This window comes from Strix aluco, chromosome 2, assembly GCF_031877795.1.
Source record: "Strix aluco isolate bStrAlu1 chromosome 2, bStrAlu1.hap1, whole genome shotgun sequence".
Lineage (NCBI taxonomy): Eukaryota > Metazoa > Chordata > Aves > Strigiformes > Strigidae > Strix > Strix aluco.
This window is the reverse complement of record NC_133932.1, coordinates 9,213,688-9,232,822: the sequence shown is the minus strand read 5'-3', so window position 1 is coordinate 9,232,822 and position 19,135 is coordinate 9,213,688. Positions and strand designations below refer to the sequence as shown.

The following is a 19,135-nucleotide window of genomic DNA, read 5'->3' as shown; positions in this document are numbered from 1 at the left end:
GAGAAAGTACAGGGCATTTTGTCCTGTTGACCCTCAGGCTTCAATCAGGGCTCACACGTCTGTAATCCTCTCACTCCTGCTGTGCAGAGCTGTGTGACAAAAGCAGTATGTGGAAATGTCAGCAGAGAGAGCGAGCGGGAGAGAGAACTAGTGTCCTCATATCTCAGTGCTCTGCAGAGGTCTGTTGCTCTCACTAGATAGCACAAAGGAGGGAAAAACATTCTCAGCCACCTCTCATTGCACTGTCCAACACAGGCATTAGTGGTGTTCCAGCCATGTAAGAAGGGAGGCCCTGTCAGGCTGTTCCAGCAATTTGAAAATCACGAATGGCTTATAATCTGAGAATTGGAATTTCTTCTTTACCTTGACACATCAGGGGGATAGTGACAGAGGAGACTGGGAATGTTTCCAGACTACTCTTCTCAACATCCCTGTCTGTCATATTTGAGAACGCACTCTGCCTGATCACAGAAGCATTTCTTTCTTCCCATTTTCACCTCATCATCTTTTCATCACATCCTCTCCTCTGTCCTCCAACAACTTTGTCTCCTTTCCCCCAACATATGAAGCAAAGATATCAACCACCCTCCACTCACAGTGGTCAGGGAGGGAGAACCTGTGACTTTCAACTGCTTCCAGATAAGAACGCTGTCTCCTGGTGAAAAGAGGATGAAGGGAAGGATCCAGGCTACAGCTCAGGGCTTTTTCTGGAAAAGGGCAGATGCTGCGAAGGAATTCAGCAGGTGCTTCCAGAGCAATGGGACACAAAGCTACAGTCTGATCCTGTTTGTATGTTGTGCCTATCTCAATCACTCAGGCACCTATTACTCTCCTAGGAGGCATCTCAGTGGCAAAGCATCTGAGGGAGCTGGGCACAAACCTCTCTGTAGGCAAATGACACTTGCTCCTTCTTCTCCTCTCCCTCCTTTTCTTCCAGTGTCAGATTTCTTTTAAATTTCTTCCCACTTCACCTATTCTCTGCTTTTTCTATCCTTTTATTTTACTCAAACTCTCTATTTCTGTTTTCTTTTTTAGGAGACAGCTACACAGCCCATTGGCAACTTTGACAGATTTTTCATGGACTTTCAGTTCCGGTGCCAGCTGGGGTTAGGAGGTGCTAGAACCAGAACCCAGGAACGTATGTATTTGGACTCTTCCAGGAAAACTAAGCAAACCCAGCACGGCCAGTTAACCGAGCAAAAAGGTATAGACAGCAGCCTCAGTGGCACTGGTACATGAAGGGAACAAGCCCTAGCAAGAGGTGGTTTCACTCCCAAAGTAGAGCTTTCAGGGAGGTTCCACTAGGGAATGTTCAGTCATATTGTTGGGGGGGGGGGGGGGGAATCAGGGGCAATGGGGAGCATTTCTGTTGCTGCCTGATGTTTTCTACATTAGGAGGATGCTGCCTGTGTGATTCAGCACACTCTCTCAGCTGTTTTAGGCAATTTTGTAGCACCAGAGTCCTTGCTGATAAACAGAAAGATGTTCGGCTCCAGAAATGGCTGCATGTAACTGACCGAAAGACTCCTGAAGATGTGTCTGGAAAATGTTCCAAGATCCTGCTGGTTGCACTACAAATATTAAATATTTTCCCCAGAGTGACACTCCCTGCCTCTGTCCTCCATATCATAGCCTATGGAAGTACCCAGAGAAACGTTGCACAAAGGAGGAGTGCCTGAAAGTCTTTATTTTTTGATAATTTCTTTATGTCCGGTCCCAAAATGGAAGAAGATGAGGAGGAGAAAAAGCAGGTCACATAGAGCGAGAGTGTCTCAGTTGGCAGACATAGTTGTTTTGATCCAGGAGACATAATTGCAAACCTTAGTGTAAACCCCGGGATAGCCTCTCTGCGCACATCCGATACCCCAGGAAACAATACCCTGGAGCTGTCCATTGCAGACTACTGGACCGCCGGAATCCCCCTGTGCACGTAAAGAATACATATTCAGCAAACGGTATCAGCGTAAGTGATGAGCCAGAGAACCCAGAAATCACTGACATTTGAGGGAGCTCCACTGGGCTCTCGCTACATAGAAGTTTTACAAAGGTCATTTCTGATTACCACTCTACACCTGACGCCACTGTGCCGAATGTTAGCTGCAAGGGCACCACAGCTAAGGGTAAGCCAGACTATTTCTGACGGATGCAGTCCTTGGCAGATGCTTAACATATGTGCGTCTTAAACGTTATTCTGCCAAATATTTCCATGGACCTAGGTACGTGTAAAGTGCAGAGCAATTGTCAAGTGTGTTCATTTTCCAGACTGCCTGGATCTTGCATACTATTTCCTTTTCGGTGAGTCGAAAACTAACATTTGCATCCTAAGCTCTGAAGTCGCCATGACTACTATTGTCTCCCTGGTGCAGCACTCCTCCATTTTCAATAGCCTAAGGTGCAGGAGGTGGCATAGCCTGCTTGTGGAGACTTCACTATCTCAAAGAAGGGACAATGACTAACTGAGTGGGGAAAACCCTAGCCTCACTCAGTAAGCAACTTTCACCCTCAGTCTCCACTGTTGTTCAAAAAAAAAGCCAACATTCAGACATGCCAGTGCAGTGAGGAGAGCAGATTCTCTAATGTGATAGCCCATTCTACTTGCAAAAGGCAGGAGAGAAACATATGGGAAAGGCGAGGCAGATGTTTTACCTGGCAGGAGTCCTTCCCTCCCTCCAGGAATCCTACACATATCATGTTCTTGGTAATCTGCCCAGGGTAGGCTTTGCTGCACTCGCTTGAGGAGAGTACAGGAGCCTTCAGGCACTGCAAGGTATCTGGAAACGAATCTAGAAGAAAATAGGGAGAGATGTTTGGTGACATCTCTGAGTTTATTTCAGAGCCCAGAGAAGATCTTCCTTAACAGAAAAATAATCTCTGAACATCCTGTTTTAGCAGTCATCGTTTTTCCTCTGAACGGTAATCACAGCATGGATTCCATTTGTTTAGATGGAACAGATTCTCCCGTGGGTCTACCATTCTACACTGCAGCCATGTTAATTTTTCTGATACCTAGAAAATCATCCATGGCAAGTGTGGAGCTAAGAGCTACTCTTGTAGCACATAGCCTGGAGGAAACTTGGGCCTCAGGAAAACCTCTGGTGTAGGTTTAGTTTTTGTCAGTGGATTAGACACCAGTCACCATTCACGCCTCTGACCGTTGGTGTAGGAGAATGGAGCTCTCTCGTAGTAATTTTAGATCCACAATCACAGACTTTCATCTTGTTCTCAGAGAACTCACAGTTCTATTGACATTACTTAAATTGCTAGTGCTTGGCACTGCACAGCTGATAGCGCCAGGCCACAAGATTTACGGCAGTGTGAACATGCTGGTGAATGGCACATGGACGACCTAAGTGACGCCATGTTTGTAACACAGAACAAGAGGAAGGACCTTATAAAGGCTTGCCTTTAAAGCAGTTAAATGGTTACTGTCCTACACAGACAGATCGCTCAAAATGGCCTGTCCCACAGCACTTCCCGGTACTATTTGGAGTTAATTGTGGGGTCTTAGAGTGTCTCCCAGACCCTCATGATGCTGCACATTCCCACAGAGTACTCACTGCCATTGCTGAGTGTGTTGCCCCAGCCAGAGATTAGGCATGTGGTGCCCGTGGCCACACAGCTGGTAGGCAGAGGAATTGTTTGAACGGCTCGGTTGAGCTGGGCTGGTTTGGAAAGCTTGATGAGCATAATGTCATTGTCCAGTGTTGCAGAGCTGTAGCCGGAGTGGCGAATGACTTTAGATGAACTGATCAACTGCTCCGTCGATTCTGTGAGTGCCAGGTTATGTTTCCCGAGCTGCACTTGGATGCGGCTGGAAAAGAGAAGGAATGGCATACACTTTACTGCTACCGACAGGTTATGAGGAAGCTCCCCGTCACCGTATGCACTCGTTTCAACATCGCTATCATAGTAGCTGTTTTCATGCAGGTTATCTTTCTTGTCCTGCAATAAGCCCTGGGGATCCACACTGAGACCTTACCCACTCCCAGGACAGGTGGTGAATTTCTGCAGGTTTATTTTTTTTGAGCTGGGATGGGTTGAATGTATAACAATGCTTTATACAATCATTCTGGAAAAAGGCAAACTGCTATCACTCTGACCTCATTTCTCTTCCTGTTCTCCAGTGACAAAGCTTTAGCAAGATTAATCCAATTTATAAGAAATGAGAGCTCATAACTCGTTGCTAGATTACCACATCATCATTCCAGAAAGTGCTCTGCATTCACAGAAACATTTGCAGAAGTGGAATACCCCTTATGATGCCTCAGCACAGCTTCCTGAATGAGCCACCCATTCCTTGGTTGCCTCCTGTCAGAACGGAGTCACTTACATATTTGGATCTCACAGCTCGGAATTCCTGTTAGAACTGAACTGGAAGAAAGAAGTAGGTTACGGAAGAATATAGCTTTTTTCCACTCACGACTTGTAGCAGTGAGCAGCTGACAGAACCCACTGGCTGCTGATGAGGGAACCTCCACAGAAGTGATACCCAGAATTCAGGGACACCTGGTAGGGGATAGAATTTGCTGCACAGGTGTAGCCTCCCACAATCTTGTCGTCGTCATCATCAGCACGGCTGGGGAAGGCAACTGGGGGATAAGAAGTGGCATATGTCAGCATCTGGCATAAGGAATCTTGGGCCCTTGTGGCTTACTGAAGCATCTCACTTGTAGCTGTACTTCCATAAAAACTCACGGTAGCAGTGGTGGGCAAGACTAATGGACATTCATTTGCTGCTCCCTAAAATAAGGTGGTCAGACTCTGACTGGCGTCTCACGTATCTGCATCTAAAGCACTGGCTGCTGGTCCCAGAATCAACATAAGAACATAGAAATGATCTTGCTGGATCGGATCAAAGGTGTGTCTGTCCCAAGATCTGTCTGCAGTAGTGGTCAACAGTGGACTGAGTGTACGTACAAAACAAGTCTGCAGTGGTATTTCCTTGGGGCACTCGCCCACAGTCCAAAAATTTACAGCAGCTTTAGAACTTCCCGAGCCAGAGGTGTTACCTTTGTACTTCACAGTCCTTAAGGGAGAGGCAGTCTTTTTTGAAGCTATGGACACATTTCAGTATTCTTGGGTCAAGCACCCCTATGAAGGCATTCATTCCCCATTTTGTGACACAAGCAATTATGAACTGACAGCAGTCAAAAGAAGTTGCAGTGCTCTGCCTTAAAACTTTTGCAAAGTTGAAACTGGACTGCACTTTCCCACAATAGACTACCTTGCAAAGGTGCTCAGAAAATCGGCTTACTTATGAATTACAAAAATAGAAGTAAAAAATATACTCACCGGCCACACCAACAAAGGTGACAAACAGTATGTATTTCATGATCCTGACACAGCCTCAAGCCCACACTGGTGGACTGGAAGCAGGAGCCGCTAGAAATACATTTTCTGAAATGGCCTTATCTCTAGTCCAAGGTTTTCCCCAGACAAAAAGTACACAGGTGGAAAATTTGAAGATCCAAATGTGGGCATTAGCAGGCACTGGTAGAAAGTACAAATAACATATCGGTTAATCATAAACCTTTCCTAAGATAGGGTGCTATTTTAAATTATTTCGGAGGGCAGACTTCAATTTAAAAACGCACTTGAGCTTTGGAAGATGTGTAGCTGTTTGCCTGTCTCATTCTTATATGCAGCACCTGTTGAGAGCAGACCTCAAACCCCTTTGAGATCCCCCTGCGCTGATGGTGTCACTCCTGAAAATGCCTATTTTTACCAGAAGCTGAACATTGTAGGTAATGGAGTGTAAGATACTATGTGTTTATTTTGAAACCAAACCAAACCAAACCAAAACCCAACGCCTCTCAGTGTTATTAAGTTTATTTTAGCAAATCCCTTTTCTTGAGTAATGTGGAGGGGTGGGGTTATCATATAGAACATTATTTTCCCAAATAAAATTATCTACTCTGTGCCCCATCCCCCACCTCCCAAAGCTAATTTGTTCAAATGTGGCAGTTCTCACCGTTATTTCTTTGAAAGCATTTCTCTCACCTAATCCATATGATAATATTGACCTAAGTACCCATCTGTGTTTTTTATTTAGCTTTGAAATGATCTATAGAGACTCATTTTTGTCACAGAACAATTTCAGTATGTGCTGGTTTTGGCTGCAGTAGAGTTAATTTTCTTCATAGAAGCTAGTATGGGGCTGTGTTTTGGATTTGTGCTGGAAACAGTGTTGTTGATAACACAGGGATGTTTTAGTTATTGCTGAGCAGTGATCGCACAGAGTCAAGTCTGCATGCTTGACTTCTGCTCCTCATACCACCCTGCCAGCGAGTAGGCTGGGAGTGCTCAAATAGCTGGGAGGAGACAGCCAGGACAGCTGACCCCAGCTGACCAAAGGGATAGTCCATACCCTATGACAGTGTGGTCAGCAGTAGGCTAGGGGGAAGTTTGGCTGGGGGGCTGCTGCTCAGGGACTGGCTGGGCATCAATTGCTTGGTGGTGAGCAATTGTTTTCATTTGCATCACTTCTCTTTCTTGGGTTTTATCTCTCTCTCTCTTTGTTATTTTCCATTTCATTACAAAGTATTATCTTCATTCTCATTACCAGTACTGTTATTTTATTTCAATTATTAGACTGTTCTTCTCTCAACCCATGAATTTTCTCACTTTTGCCCTTCCCATTCTCTTCCCTCCATCCTGCTCGGGGAGGGGAGCGAGCAAGCTGCTGTGTGGTGTTTTGTTGCCGCCTGGGGCTAAACCATGACATAGGATAACATTGATGTTTAGGGATGTCATGCTTATGAACAAAAAAGCTGTGAACACAACTAATGAGATCTTCTGAAGTCCTTCCCTGAAAGAGTGATAATTTCTGTTGTGATGCTGAGTTTGCTCAAGCTTATTAAGTTTGATGAATAATCATTTTCCAAGCAGCTTCATCATGTTAGCTCCTGAAAGACAACCTCAAGTGACCATAAAGAGAAGTTGTATGCTTTGAGATGCTGAAATGGAATGAGAGACTAAATAGGAATAGCCTTTCAACTCCATTTCTTGATCAATTTTTTGAGAGCCCTGGAGGCCTGGTACACACAGTGGCACTGTCCAGGTGGAAATTTTTCTTCATGGTAAAGGACAAGTCCAAGGCCAGGAACTCCTGAAGGAGCTGAATGACTTGTTTTGGGCTTTAAACTGGTATCAGAGCACAGTTCTCTTACAAACACGTTTTATCCTGAGAAACAAATGAAGCTTCCTGTGGAAAAGGGAAAGATCTGTAATAGTCTAAGCATGGCAAAATTTACCAAAGCTATCTAATCCCATCATAACTAAGCAGAGCAAGAACAATTCCTAATCTACAATAATGTATAAATTGATGTCCCTGTGGATTTATAATTTCTTTGTCCAAAACATACATTGGCATGGAGATAGGCTGTCATCAGATATTTTAAAACAATATTTTTCCTGAGATACAGCTGTTAGGCAACACCTAAGCTATGAAGGACAGCATCCTTTTCCTTCTTTTCACAGGGTTTAATATTTGGATTAGTAGCCACCCAAATTTCAGGAAAATCCATTAATCAGTGCCTGAATTGAGAAGCTCGACCATACCTGTCTTTTTCTTAGTACTTTTTAAATCATTATCATTATTGCTATCGTTATCATTATTTTATTTCAATCATTAAATTGTTTTTATTTCAACTCATGAGTTTTATCACTTTTGCCCTTCCAATCCTCTTCCCCCCATCTTGCTCAGGGAGGGGAGTGAGCGAGCAGAATGATGAGAATGATGACATCTTTGCTTTCAGCTTGAAATTGGAACACCTCCTCCCACTCCTCCTTCCTCTCTTTAAGACAATGAATCCCTACCTGAAATGTAAATACCCTCTTCTGCTCAATGCTGCTGAGCATTCTACAGACACATTGCAAGGGTTTTTTTCAGGGTCTTTCAAAAAATACACTCCGAGGCTACATCTCCATCTGCAAACAAGGCTCTCCTTTAATGCAGTGATGCTGCAGCAGAATGCTGGTGGCTCCAGGGACACAGGAAGGAGGAGGAATGGTGAATGGAGGGCAGCTGTGTTAGATATTATCAATGGACAAGCAACAGCAGCTTGCATTTCTACAAATCCATGTTCCTAGTTCAAGTATTTCAGTCAGCTGTATCATCACTGGACTCAGATAAAGTAAATACATTTGTCCCAGCTGATGCAAGATCCTGGGAAAGGGAAACCTGGTGAGGCCATGAGCTAACAGAGATAAAGCTTCCCAGGGGCATGAAGTGGAGGAGTTTCTGAAGCTGGTCCTTGTACATCTCACAGAGCTCATTGCTGGAGGGACCATTAATTGTCTCTTCCCAAGTCTCTCCTGCCTGGGAGGAGGTAGTACATTCTCCAAAGTTTCTGCTCTTCTAGATCTCCACACCTGAGCAAACCTTGTATCACAGACTCTTTCCTTGTCCTCTGCTGCATTTCTCTTTTCCCAGTGGCAGAGCATTCTGCTTTTCTTCTATTTTGACTCGTGTTAGAGTCTTGGACTGTCAGTCTTCTGAGACAGAAGAGGTAGGACATGGCAGGGGTCTGTAAAATTATGAGTGGCCTGGTGAGACCGGGGACGGATGGATTGCTTGCTGTCTCTTCCTGTACAAGAATTGGTGGGTAGCAAGCAAAGCTAGGTGGGTTGTCAGTTTCAAAACAAGCAAAGGACAATTCCTCCTCTTTTAGTAAAGCTGTGAACCCCTTTCCATAGGTTTTTGTGGATGAGGGGACATATTTGTGGAAGAAAAATCCATTGAGGGCTATGAGGTTGAAAGACACCCCATCTTACCTGCTCTGTCCCCAGGAACTGCCTGATGTTGGACAGTTCCCTGCTACTATATCCCAGTAAGAGACCAAAGAGAAGCGCGGAACCCTCTGGGCTCTCACACATCTGCCAGAGTGTCTTCCATGACCCAGAGAAGGATAGCCAGGCCTGCTAAAGTCCTGCAAGAAAGTTTAGTGACTTGCCCAAACTCATCCCTTTATTTACTGGAGCATAGAGGGGGTCCTGGGAGCACCTCAGCCCCTTTTGAGCAGGATGGGAGGGTCAGGGCAGGACTCACCTGACAAAGATATGTGTTAGAAAGTAGGTTCATCTGACAGAGCTGCTGTCAGATTGAGATGGGAAGCGGGGATGGGGTTTAAATCATGGGAACATTTGCCCTAATGGTTCCTAGTTCTGTAAGAGGCTTCCTTGGGCAGTAAAATACCTAGATTTCCTAGACAACATGGACTCCTCACAGCATCTGTTTCCAGATGACTCCTCTTGTGTTCAGTGACTAGGATCTCTCAGAAAGGATACCCAGGCAGAGTTCCCCTCTGTCTTGCTTCCCCTATAGCTGGTTCCTGGATTTATCCTAGAATAAATCTTTAAATCTGATCCAGAGGGCAACTGACTGTCATGCACATTTCCTTCTCCAGCCTTTGAGTGAAATTTCCCTGAGTCCTGGAAGTTCTTCAGTTGCCTTGATAGATATTTTTCCCCTCTTATTCCTTGTCCAAAGCACTGAACCCAGGCATCTAAAGAGGAGTGTGGCCAAGGGAGGCTGTGAAATCTAAGATACAGCATACAGTTTTGGTGGAGAAGGGACTGAGAAACCAGAAGAGAGACGGGGAGAGAGAGGGGCAGAGGGAAGGAGAAAGAGAGAGGCTTTGGGGTGGTTGAAGACACTCTCAAGGGAGAGTGGGGGTAGCTGAGGTGGGTCATTGTAGTCCAGAGAGTCCAAGAAGAGCCAGGATCAGCTCAAGAGACACCAGAGCTGTTTATCTGAGTGACTGAGCAAGGGGCAGCAGGCAAAAAAAAAATCAGATGTCAGGTGGTATGGTTGAAAAACATAAAAAGACACCCACTCCAAGAATGGGACCAGCCAAAAGTCCCTTCCCAGCTGCACCTCTGACCACCCAGCTCTTGCCCAGTTTCAGAAGTGGGGTCCCCCACCCACTCCAGGTGTGATGGAGCTGGCTGAAACTAAACAGAGGGACAGGTAGTCTCCAATATTTACAGAAATCTGGGCTTCTCCACAGCCTTTTTGGGTAATAGAAAGATGTGTTATTGCTCTATATGAAAAACCATGGGCCTTTTATTAGAACACTCTGTTGGAAATGGCAGTCATTCCAACATTCCATGGACCCTGCATTCCCAGGTAATATATCCCTGGATCCCATGACCCCAGGATTCATCTGTTCCTGCATCCCCTCTTCATAAGGCCCATGTCTCAGGTCCTGTGTTGCTGGGGTCCCCGAACCTCAAGTATCATGTCTTTCAGGTTTCCAATTCCCTACTCCCATGTCTTCAGCCCCCTTCCACTGAAAGCTCACCTTCCACACAGAATAGCTTCTGCAGGGGATTTTTTTGGTTTCTTTTTCCAAAGAGGTATGGAGGAGTCAGCTATGTTCTCCAATCATTTTCTGGAACAATTCCATTTAAGCTTTGCAACAAGCAGGTTGGCACTTTGGAGCTGACTTGATTCAGCTATCCTGCATTCTTCCCCACTGCTTGGACACCCCTGGGCTTCATTCGGTTTGTAGGGACACTCTGATCCTGGCTAATACTAACCCAAGCAGAAACTTGCCTTCAACTTACACTGCTGCTGTAGAAGCTGCTAGATCCTCTGATGTTGCTATCAAAGCTACTTACAGTCTGCTGGGGAAAGAGTATATGGTTGGGAGAGGGGAACTAAAATCTCCAGAAAAGACATAACCAGATGTGGGAGATCTGCAATCCCCTACTCCCAGGAATGACAATGCACTGGATGGACTTACCCCATGCCCAGTGCTTGGTAAAGGCAGGGAGGATCTTGACCTTTCCACAGAAAGCTCCAGTCTCCCCATAAACCTCTCCTCTGATACCAGAGTCTCTTAAAATAGTTTCTGATCTCTTGGCATGTTTTCTGCTCAACTCCCTCATTGCTGTGGACCTGTGACATCTGCCTCCACCTATGAAAGTCCCGTTCAGCGGTCCCATCGTAAGCCTATACCCTCCCCTTCCTGAAAATTTTTGCCTCCCATTTTTTTGGGGACCTCACTTCCCTTGAGCCAAGGGTATTGGAGGTCATGTCCACACAGAGTCCACCACTACTCACCCCATTGCTGCTGAAGTTGTCATCACCTTTGCTGTTGTTATTGATGTTGCCAGCATTCTGGAAGAAGTTTGGCTGACCCCTTGACTGAGTCTTCCTGAAAACCCAAGCCCCACTACTTAGACATTTGTGTGAGACAGACACCTTTGCCTCCAGACTAAACCTCACTTTCCCTCTTTGTGACTAACTACAGGGACTGTGGTACCTAGGGAAAAGCTCATTTTACCTGAGGAGCTGCCATGATGCATCCTAGCACCAGGAGACAGCCAGAACTGTAACACAAATTTGCCCCTCCATTGCTCTTTCCTCAGACTACGGTACCCTCAGGTGTGGGCTCTGCAGGATGCTAAGCCTGAGGCTGGATTTATAAGGAACAGTAAGATCCTGACACCTCAGCCCTGCCTGAGCCAAGCCCTGATATATTCCTGCCAGCTTTCCTGGTACTGCTAGTCTCTGCCATGGCTTATCACTTTATCACTCTGTCAACCATTCCCTTTTGCCTCAACTTTGTTTTCTTTTTGTCCACATTCTCCAGTTTCTCACGGATGCAAGATTTTGGCTCTGAGACTTCAAGGCAAAATGAATTGCCACAGTCCCCAGTTGATAGCTCATAAGTGAGGCTCTTCTTGTGTCCTGCTATGGGTCCTTCAGGGAAGGATTTCTCTCTGTGGCCTAGCAGGATTTCCACTGTTCCAACTTGTGCACATGGGGAAACTGAGACCAGAGTAGGAGCTTCCTAAAGGACAGGCTGTAGGGCCTTGTAGTGTTTACCATGATTTGATACCTGCCAGGCATGGACAGAGCTGCTGCAACCCCAGGCGAGGCATGAACAACAGTGTGTAAGAGCATGGAGGGCTTGCTATTTCACAGGGGTGGCTGCCCGGTCCCAGAGCTGAACTGAAGTCCCACAAGCAGTGAGGCATAGGACCAAGGCAAGTGTGAGAGCAATGACTCTTACCCTGTCCCGTCTCCTAAGCCACAAGGTCTGTCACTCCTCTTGAAGCTGGGGTAAGAATGTGGTGGTGCAATTCTTACCCACCCCCCCCCGCCCCTCTTTGTTGGGCTGCTTGGTGCTAGGTGCGATTCCATCCACATCCCCCGAGCTATACACCAATTTGTGGAGATAAGGACTGATAATGTTAACGAGCCTGGCTCCCGCCCCTCCCGATTGCTTGGAAACAGCTATAACGGCCCATCAACTCCTAAGGGCCTGGCACACCTGTGCCTGGGATGTGGTCAAATGGGAACAATAACAGAGTCGCACATTAATCAAATTCTTGTGTAACTGCTGGAAGGCACCAGAAGGTATTTGACAAATGTCAGTTATCTTGGACCCTATAAATGGCGACCACCAGGAAGACCCTTTGAGCTCTCCTGGATCACAGCGGGCCTGTGACCAGCATCTCCCCTGAGCTGGGATGCCTCTCAGGTACCAAACCCTTAAGGTGTCATCTGCTCCAGATGGAAGGCCAGGGCGAAGTCCCCCGCTCGAGTCTCAATTGTCGCCCGTTGAGGAATGCCAAGGCATTGTGAGTATTTGCTCTAAACTCGAGAGGGAAATTTTCTTTGAGCTAGCTTCTCTTTACTGATGGGGGGGGGGAGGGGGGTATGTACCCTTGTTTCTGTGTGTGTGTATGTCCATTCTGTGTTCATTCTACTGAATCCAAACACCTTTGTTTCTGTATGTTTGTCCATTTTGTGTATGTGCATGTATATATATAGGTACCGTTAAGTAAGTTAGTGTGAATCTTGTCATTTTAGAATCTGAATAAGTCGCTTTTCTTTCTTTTAGTATTTCTGAATTATTTTATAATAATAAATTGCTGTTAGTTATTAATAAACCTAGATTTCTTACTAAATATTACCGTGTCAATACTTTCATCTGCGACAAAACTGAGGTATCCAGGTCCCTAAACCCATGTGGAGAGAGAACACAGGCATTCTGCCCCTCCCCTTGACAGCAGTAGTGACTGATTAGAGCCAGCCAAAAATTCACCCTGATGGGAGGACACTAAGTACCTTGGCTTTATTGTGATGATTAATAATCTTTCATTCCCTTTGTGATTCCGTTTCCCAGTGGAGGAATTCCACTGCCCTGATTCTCAGTGGAGGGGCCATGGCTGAGCCAGAGTCACTGGGGGGGTGGCGTGTAGTGGTCAGATGGGGGGCTGCAGTGAAGTTTTGGAAACAGCCCCCTTTTCACAGCAGCGCCTGCAGTCCCCGCAATGCCTCTCACAGCAGAATCAGCAGAACCAACAGCTTCTCAGCCTCCTTCAGGCTCCCTGCAGGTGAAAGAGAGCCATTGGTGACCCCCAAGGAGAGCAGAACAGAAGAGGGATCTGGGAGAGGACTGGGAGCTGGGATGCCTGTGTTCTCTCCTCAGTGTCAGGTAGGTAGTAGGAAAGGACTAGGAGGCCAGATGCCCATAGGGCCGTGACTTGATCTGCTGGGCAACAACTCATGAGTCCACAGGATGGGACAGAGACTTGATCATGTTCACACTGTTATTCACAGGGGTTCCCATGTTCCCTTACCACACTGGGGAGATGTGACCTTTGACCAGAGCAGGAGGAGGAGGAGGTGGAGAAGGAGGAGGAGGAGGAGAAGGAAGATGAAGAGGAAGAGGAGACACAAGGTCAAGAGTCTCCCCTCCATGGCTGGCTTTGAGCAGGGCTGATGGGAACCAGAACTTTGGCCAGATGGCTGCACTGGGCCCCTTCTTTCCACCCACAGGGAACAACCTAACCTGAGAGGGGCCCTTGCCTAATGTGCTAGGCACTTCACATAGGCCCAGCAGGCACTGTATATGTAAGCCATAAGGTTTGTGCCTCTGTGTGTGTGTGTGTACGTGTGTGTGCACAAGGTCAGTATGTGCAACCATGGGATTGTGTGGCTGTATCTATGTGTGTGAGAAATGGTGTGTGTATAATGGTGTGTGATCACAACGAGGTGGGAGGGGTGTACAAGAAGTGTGTTCAAGGCTGTTTGTGGGTGTACATATGGAATGACTGTGCATGAAACTCTGTGACTGCACAGGAGTATGTTTGTGTGCACATCATGGTATGTAACATACAGTGTGCATGTGCAGTGATATGTGTGTAAACACATCCACATGTGTGTGTGCCCATTAGTCCATGTCTCCTCCACCCCCAAACATGATTTTCCTGAAACTGTTTTCCTCTCGCTGGCCCGCTGTATCAGGGAGTGATTGGGAACAGGTCCAGGGCCTGGGACTAAGATTCATTTATCTGGAAACCAGGAACCCTGGAGACCTCAGGTAACAGGCAGTGGAAGGATTGGGGGAGAGAATCATCATCACTGGGAATAGCCTTACAGGATGGAGGAGAACCTGCCTAGCTCTGGATGGCCAAATATGATGTCCAGGGGAGGGGTGGAGGGGTGTCTTATTTCTGGCACCCTCTGGGGCACGATGCACACCCTACAGGCAGAGGGGGCTGGAGGGGAATGAGTACCTGAATGCTGGGCTCCTTTTCCCTTCTATGGGGAGATTCCAGGACTTAGTGGAACAGAAGTGAGAGAATGGGTAAGCAGCCCAGGTGACCAAGCTGTACCAGAGGGATTGAAGCCTCATATGTGAGGAATTAAAGGTCTTTATTTTGTGATAATTATGACTGTCTTATAAGTGGGAAGGGTGTTTTTCTGACGTCCAAAGATGTCCCCTGGGGCAGAGCCCCCTGTCATGTACATTACCCTGGTCCTGCATCTGTCATGTCAAGGACAGTAGTGATTAACAGCCAGGAATGAAATTTCTCCACATGAAAGCCAAGAAAAGGACCCAGGCGTGTGGCTTCTCAGTACTTCATTCCCTTTCTGTATCACCATGGTTATGTCCTCCATGCCCAGAGCCAGAAGGAATCCAGATGTTGGAGCTGGTGTTTATGCCCAGCCCCATACATCTTTCCTGATGGACATGCACCTGATTTGAGGTGGAGTGCGGTGCAGCCATCCCATTTAATGTGCCAGGTGGCTTATTTGTTCCATAAATAAACCCCCAGGAAAGAGAATGCATGGTCGGACCGGTGCAGTTAAGATTTTGACCACCAGGTGGAACTAGTAACTCACGAAAGAGGAGGACTCTCTGCCACTCCACGTCCATGTCACAACTCCCCTCACACCCCTGATCTGCACCCAGCTCCTCCGAAGTGTGCGGAGGGGCTTCCAGCCCCGGCTCAGCAGGCGTCCGGCACCTCACTGAGATGCGGCACCCCACTGACATGCTCCAAAAGCGGACACACACCCCCACCAGCAGTTGTCCTGGTTATCCATTATCCCCAAGATTCCCAAATCTCTTCGCCCCTCTAGCCCAACATAAGGTCCCCCAGCCAAGAGAGCCACCTCAATACAGTTGGTTAATTAAAAAACACCCCCCTCGCCAACCCATTCCCCAAAAGTGACTGTGGGAGGCTTTTCCTTCATCTGGCTGTAAACCCCCTTCTCCTTAGGGAACCTGACATCCAGGCATGCCCTGCTCTAATTCCCAAAACCTACTGCCCTCCAAGGAAAACACAGTGTCTGGGCTGCTACCCCTGGCTCTAATCTGCAGACACACCTGTCTTCCCAGAAGTAGGCTGAGAAAACCAGTATCAAGGTAGTCCTTCCCATTCCCAGATCCCCAAAGTCCTCAGAGAAAAGAAGAAAAACAACCACTTCACTGCAGCATGAATAAGTTGGGGGGGGGGGGGGGTGGTACTGGAGGGCAGTTCTCCCAAGGTCAGTGGAAAGGAGGGGTGGATGCAACACATCTTCATGTGCATAGCTGAAACAGCCATGGCTCAAACAGGGAGGCATCCCATTCATGGTAGTTCCTCCCCTTTTCTCATGTCCAGATGACAACTCAGGGCTCTACCTTCTCCATGGGTAGCTCTCCACTCCCTTCAGCGTGGAGCCATGGGGCTCTGGTTTGTGGAGAACCACAGATGGCAAACCAAGGCTACCATAGAGAACAGTGCAACTTGAAGGGGATGAGGAGGGCTGATGTGCAATTTCTACATTTGTATTTGTTGGGAACCTTGTGAGAGCCACAAGCTTGCAAACCACAACCCCAGCTATCTAGGACATGGGCTTATCAAGATCACAAACCTCCAGGAGGAGGCAGCCCAAGAATTAGCTGGAGCCAAATGCATGGGCTGTCTCCCTACCTGCTCTGTATTGGCAGGTAGTAGAGTCTATGGCTTAAAGGGATGAGGAAGGCAACAGAAGCTAAACTGTGAGTTGTCCCTGCCCACAGCAGGAGACATCCCAGGTGAGACATGGGACAAGGAAGTCCCTGAGAAGTTTCAGAATGGACTGTTGGTACCTCTGTTGTTTCCTAGCATCTGGTCTGGCCCACCCACTGCATCCTCTGCTGCTTTCTGCAAGACAGGGCTGTCCTGACTTGCCTGCTCTTCTTTATCTCCAGTGCTGCTGAATAGCAAAAGAGAGGGGAAGTCCCCAGGGAAAGCTGGTGCTTGGGTATATTTTCACAGTCCACCAAGGGCAGACACTGAGAAATCCTTCATGGAGTGTGAGGCATAGGTGAGGTCAGGGATGCTCCGTCTCATGCAGTAACTGTGGAGAGAGGGAGATGTTGTCTGGCACGCAAGTGAGCTGTGCAACACCACAGTTTCTACCTGTTGATCCAGCATCTCTTGCTTAGCACCTGCATACAGTTTTCCTTCAATTTCACTGAACTTTCTTCCTCAGAGAAACACCGAGTTGGATGACACCCCACTAGCCTTCTCCTTCCTGGCATGATAAGGTGAAAGCAATCAGCAGGGATCCCACTTGTTTCTCCTTCCCTGTCACCAGGGTTCCCTCCAGGCACAGTGTCTGGCAGTTCCTATGAGGAGGAAAAGGTGCTGCCAGCAGGGCTCGGCATGGTGAAGTCCTCTGCCATCTGCCACTCTCTGAGCTGTTCGTCCCTGTGTTCATCGGGTTCCCCAGCTAGCCCATGCCGAGTTTGCCCCGTTCAAGAGAGGCCATGTGGATATCCTTCTGAGCAGAGACACCTGAGGGCACTGTGGAGAGGATGCCAGTGGCCTGAACCTTGTGAGCCTCTGAGCAGAGCATCAGAGAGGTGTCACTGGTAGAGCATGAGTGAATAAAATTACACTGTACAGCTGTTTTCAAGACCCTAGTGGTCTCACCGGCTGCATCCCAGCAGCACCCCCCACACCCCTCTGGAGGACAAGCTCAGTTCTGCCAGAAAAGGAATCCACCTTGGACAGGTTGATTCACAAGGCAGAGTGGGCAATGACACAGATGGTCTCAGTCCCTGAGCACTCCTTGACTTTGTCAGACTAAGTGTGCTCCTGAAGCAGAGCTGCCAGAAGCCCTTGCCCTCACCAGGTTAAGACACTCAGGGCTCCCCAGCTAGGCCCCAAGTCCCAGGGAGAAACCAACTCTGGAGGAAGTTGGGCTACTGCCTGTCAGCAAGGAAGGTGGAGGGAGAGGCCACCCTGGCCCCAGTCCTCAGCACCTCTTCTCCCTCATGTCTCCCTCTTTGAGCCACACTGTATTCTTTCTTCCTTTCTATGCCAGCACACTGTCCCTGGGCTCTTCACAGACATTTACCTGCCTCTCCCACCCCTCTCACCAGCTCTGCTGGGCCAGGCCTTGAGGGAGCCTTGCACACACACACATGTGCACTCTCGCAGACATGTGCACAGACACACAACACACACACACTGACCCCTCATACACCTCCCATCCCCACCATATCGATCACTGCGTCAGCCTGGAGCACTTCCAAAAACACATGTGAGTGACCAGTCTGGCTGGAGCAGGCTCAGGATGCTGAGCATCTCCTGTCCCTGCAGTCCCTCAGCGGAGGAAAGAGGCCTGAGGAAAGCAGCCAGGAAAGGGTGTCCTGGCCTGCTTTGTTTCCTACCCCTCCTGTTCCCAGGATGAAAGGTCTTATGGGTAGGGGCAGCTGAGACCCCCATCCCACTCTTTTCTTTGTGATGTTCAGGAACATCCTCAACTCTTCTGCAGAGAGTAAGAGAAAGTAACTGTGGTGGGATTCACAGTTCCTTGCAGGAGAGTAGCTGGAAGCTGCAGGCATGGTTTAGCTCTTCAGAGAAAGGGATGGGGGAAGAGCTTCACTGCAAAGCCCATGAGAGCCCTCAGCAGGCAGAATGCTTGGACTGTTGTGGTGTCTTTCCTGGTCCTGCCTCTGGCTGATGTTAACTGCTGTGCTCACAGTAACATATAGAGAAAAAGCCCTCACACAGCCAGGGGGGAAAAGCCATGGCTGGGGGAGAGAGGGAAGATGCAAGGGACCTGTGTGTGTGCCTCATACCTCATTCCTCCAGCTCTCAAGGACTTCAGAAGGAGAAAGGGAACTCTCAGAATTCCTCTGCCTTGCAAACACTCAAACTGCTATGCAACCTCAGCATAGATCTGTCCATGCAACCCCCTTCTCCACTACCCAGCCCCCACAAATCTCTGCAGGGTTTATACTTTCCTGTGACTGTGTGCATCATTCCCCAGTGTTCTCAGCCAGCCAATCCTTTCTCACATTTCATGTCCTGCCCAACCCCAGTGTGTCTTATCCTCACTCACTACTTCCTCTTTACATATCTCTGGGCAGCTACAAAAAGCAGGTCCCTGAAAGGATAGGGGCTTTTTACCTATGGTTCCCCGCTGGTTCTTTGTGGCCATGCTGGCCCATATGGGTAAGTGAACTCAACTCACCCCTGAGCACCTACACTGATTCCACTGCTGCTGTCCCAGCTATGTACCCAATTGCTGGCAGTGCTCCATTCCCCAAAGCTTCCCATGCTGAGGATGGGCAACAAATGAGGTGGGCAGGAATCCCAGAATCTCCTGCAATGGCTGTCTATTTTTAATTCTGTGCACAACCCCCCAGTGGTTCCTTTTCTGGACACAAACTGCCCGGAATGTTTCTTGCCTATTGGAGAGAGATTGGAAACTCACCTGCAGCTCTGAAGAGCTGACCCATCCCTTCTGCTGCTCCCTGGTCTGTCCTGTTCCTTCTCACCTTCTTCTCAACCAACCCACGGTGCCTAGTTCATGTTTTTCCATTTTTTCCTTCTCAATGTTTCTCCT

At 47.8% G+C, this 19,135-nt stretch overlaps 1 protein-coding gene and 1 gene segment (V, D, J or C); one reads left to right on the top strand and one right to left on the bottom strand.

Moving 5' to 3' along the window:
* Positions 1 to 1,667: 1,667 nt before the first annotated feature.
* LOC141917690 (trypsin I-P1-like) lies at positions 1,668 to 19,134 on the bottom strand. 2 transcript variants are annotated; one of them, XM_074811094.1, is made up of 5 exons: positions 19,004 to 19,134; positions 4,421 to 4,589; positions 3,558 to 3,811; positions 2,647 to 2,783; positions 1,668 to 1,922 (listed from the first exon to the last, which is right to left on the bottom strand). In XM_074811094.1, the coding sequence occupies exons 1-5, from the start codon at positions 19,026 to 19,028 to the stop codon at positions 1,773 to 1,775; spliced, it is 735 nt and encodes a 244-aa protein (XP_074667195.1). In that variant the 5' UTR covers positions 19,029 to 19,134; the 3' UTR covers positions 1,668 to 1,772. The 2 variants fall into 2 exon arrangements, with proteins under 2 accessions (XP_074667195.1, XP_074667191.1); XM_074811090.1 differs by lacking the exon at positions 19,004 to 19,134 and having other exon boundaries at positions 4,421 to 4,873.
* The window catches only part of LOC141917673 (T cell receptor beta constant 2-like), a 51,556-nt gene continuing 51,054 nt past the window's right edge, over positions 18,634 to 19,135 (top strand). Inside the window, 1 exon segment of the C gene segment in view lies at positions 18,634 to 18,741. Within this exon segment, the coding sequence occupies positions 18,699 to 18,741 (43 nt within the window).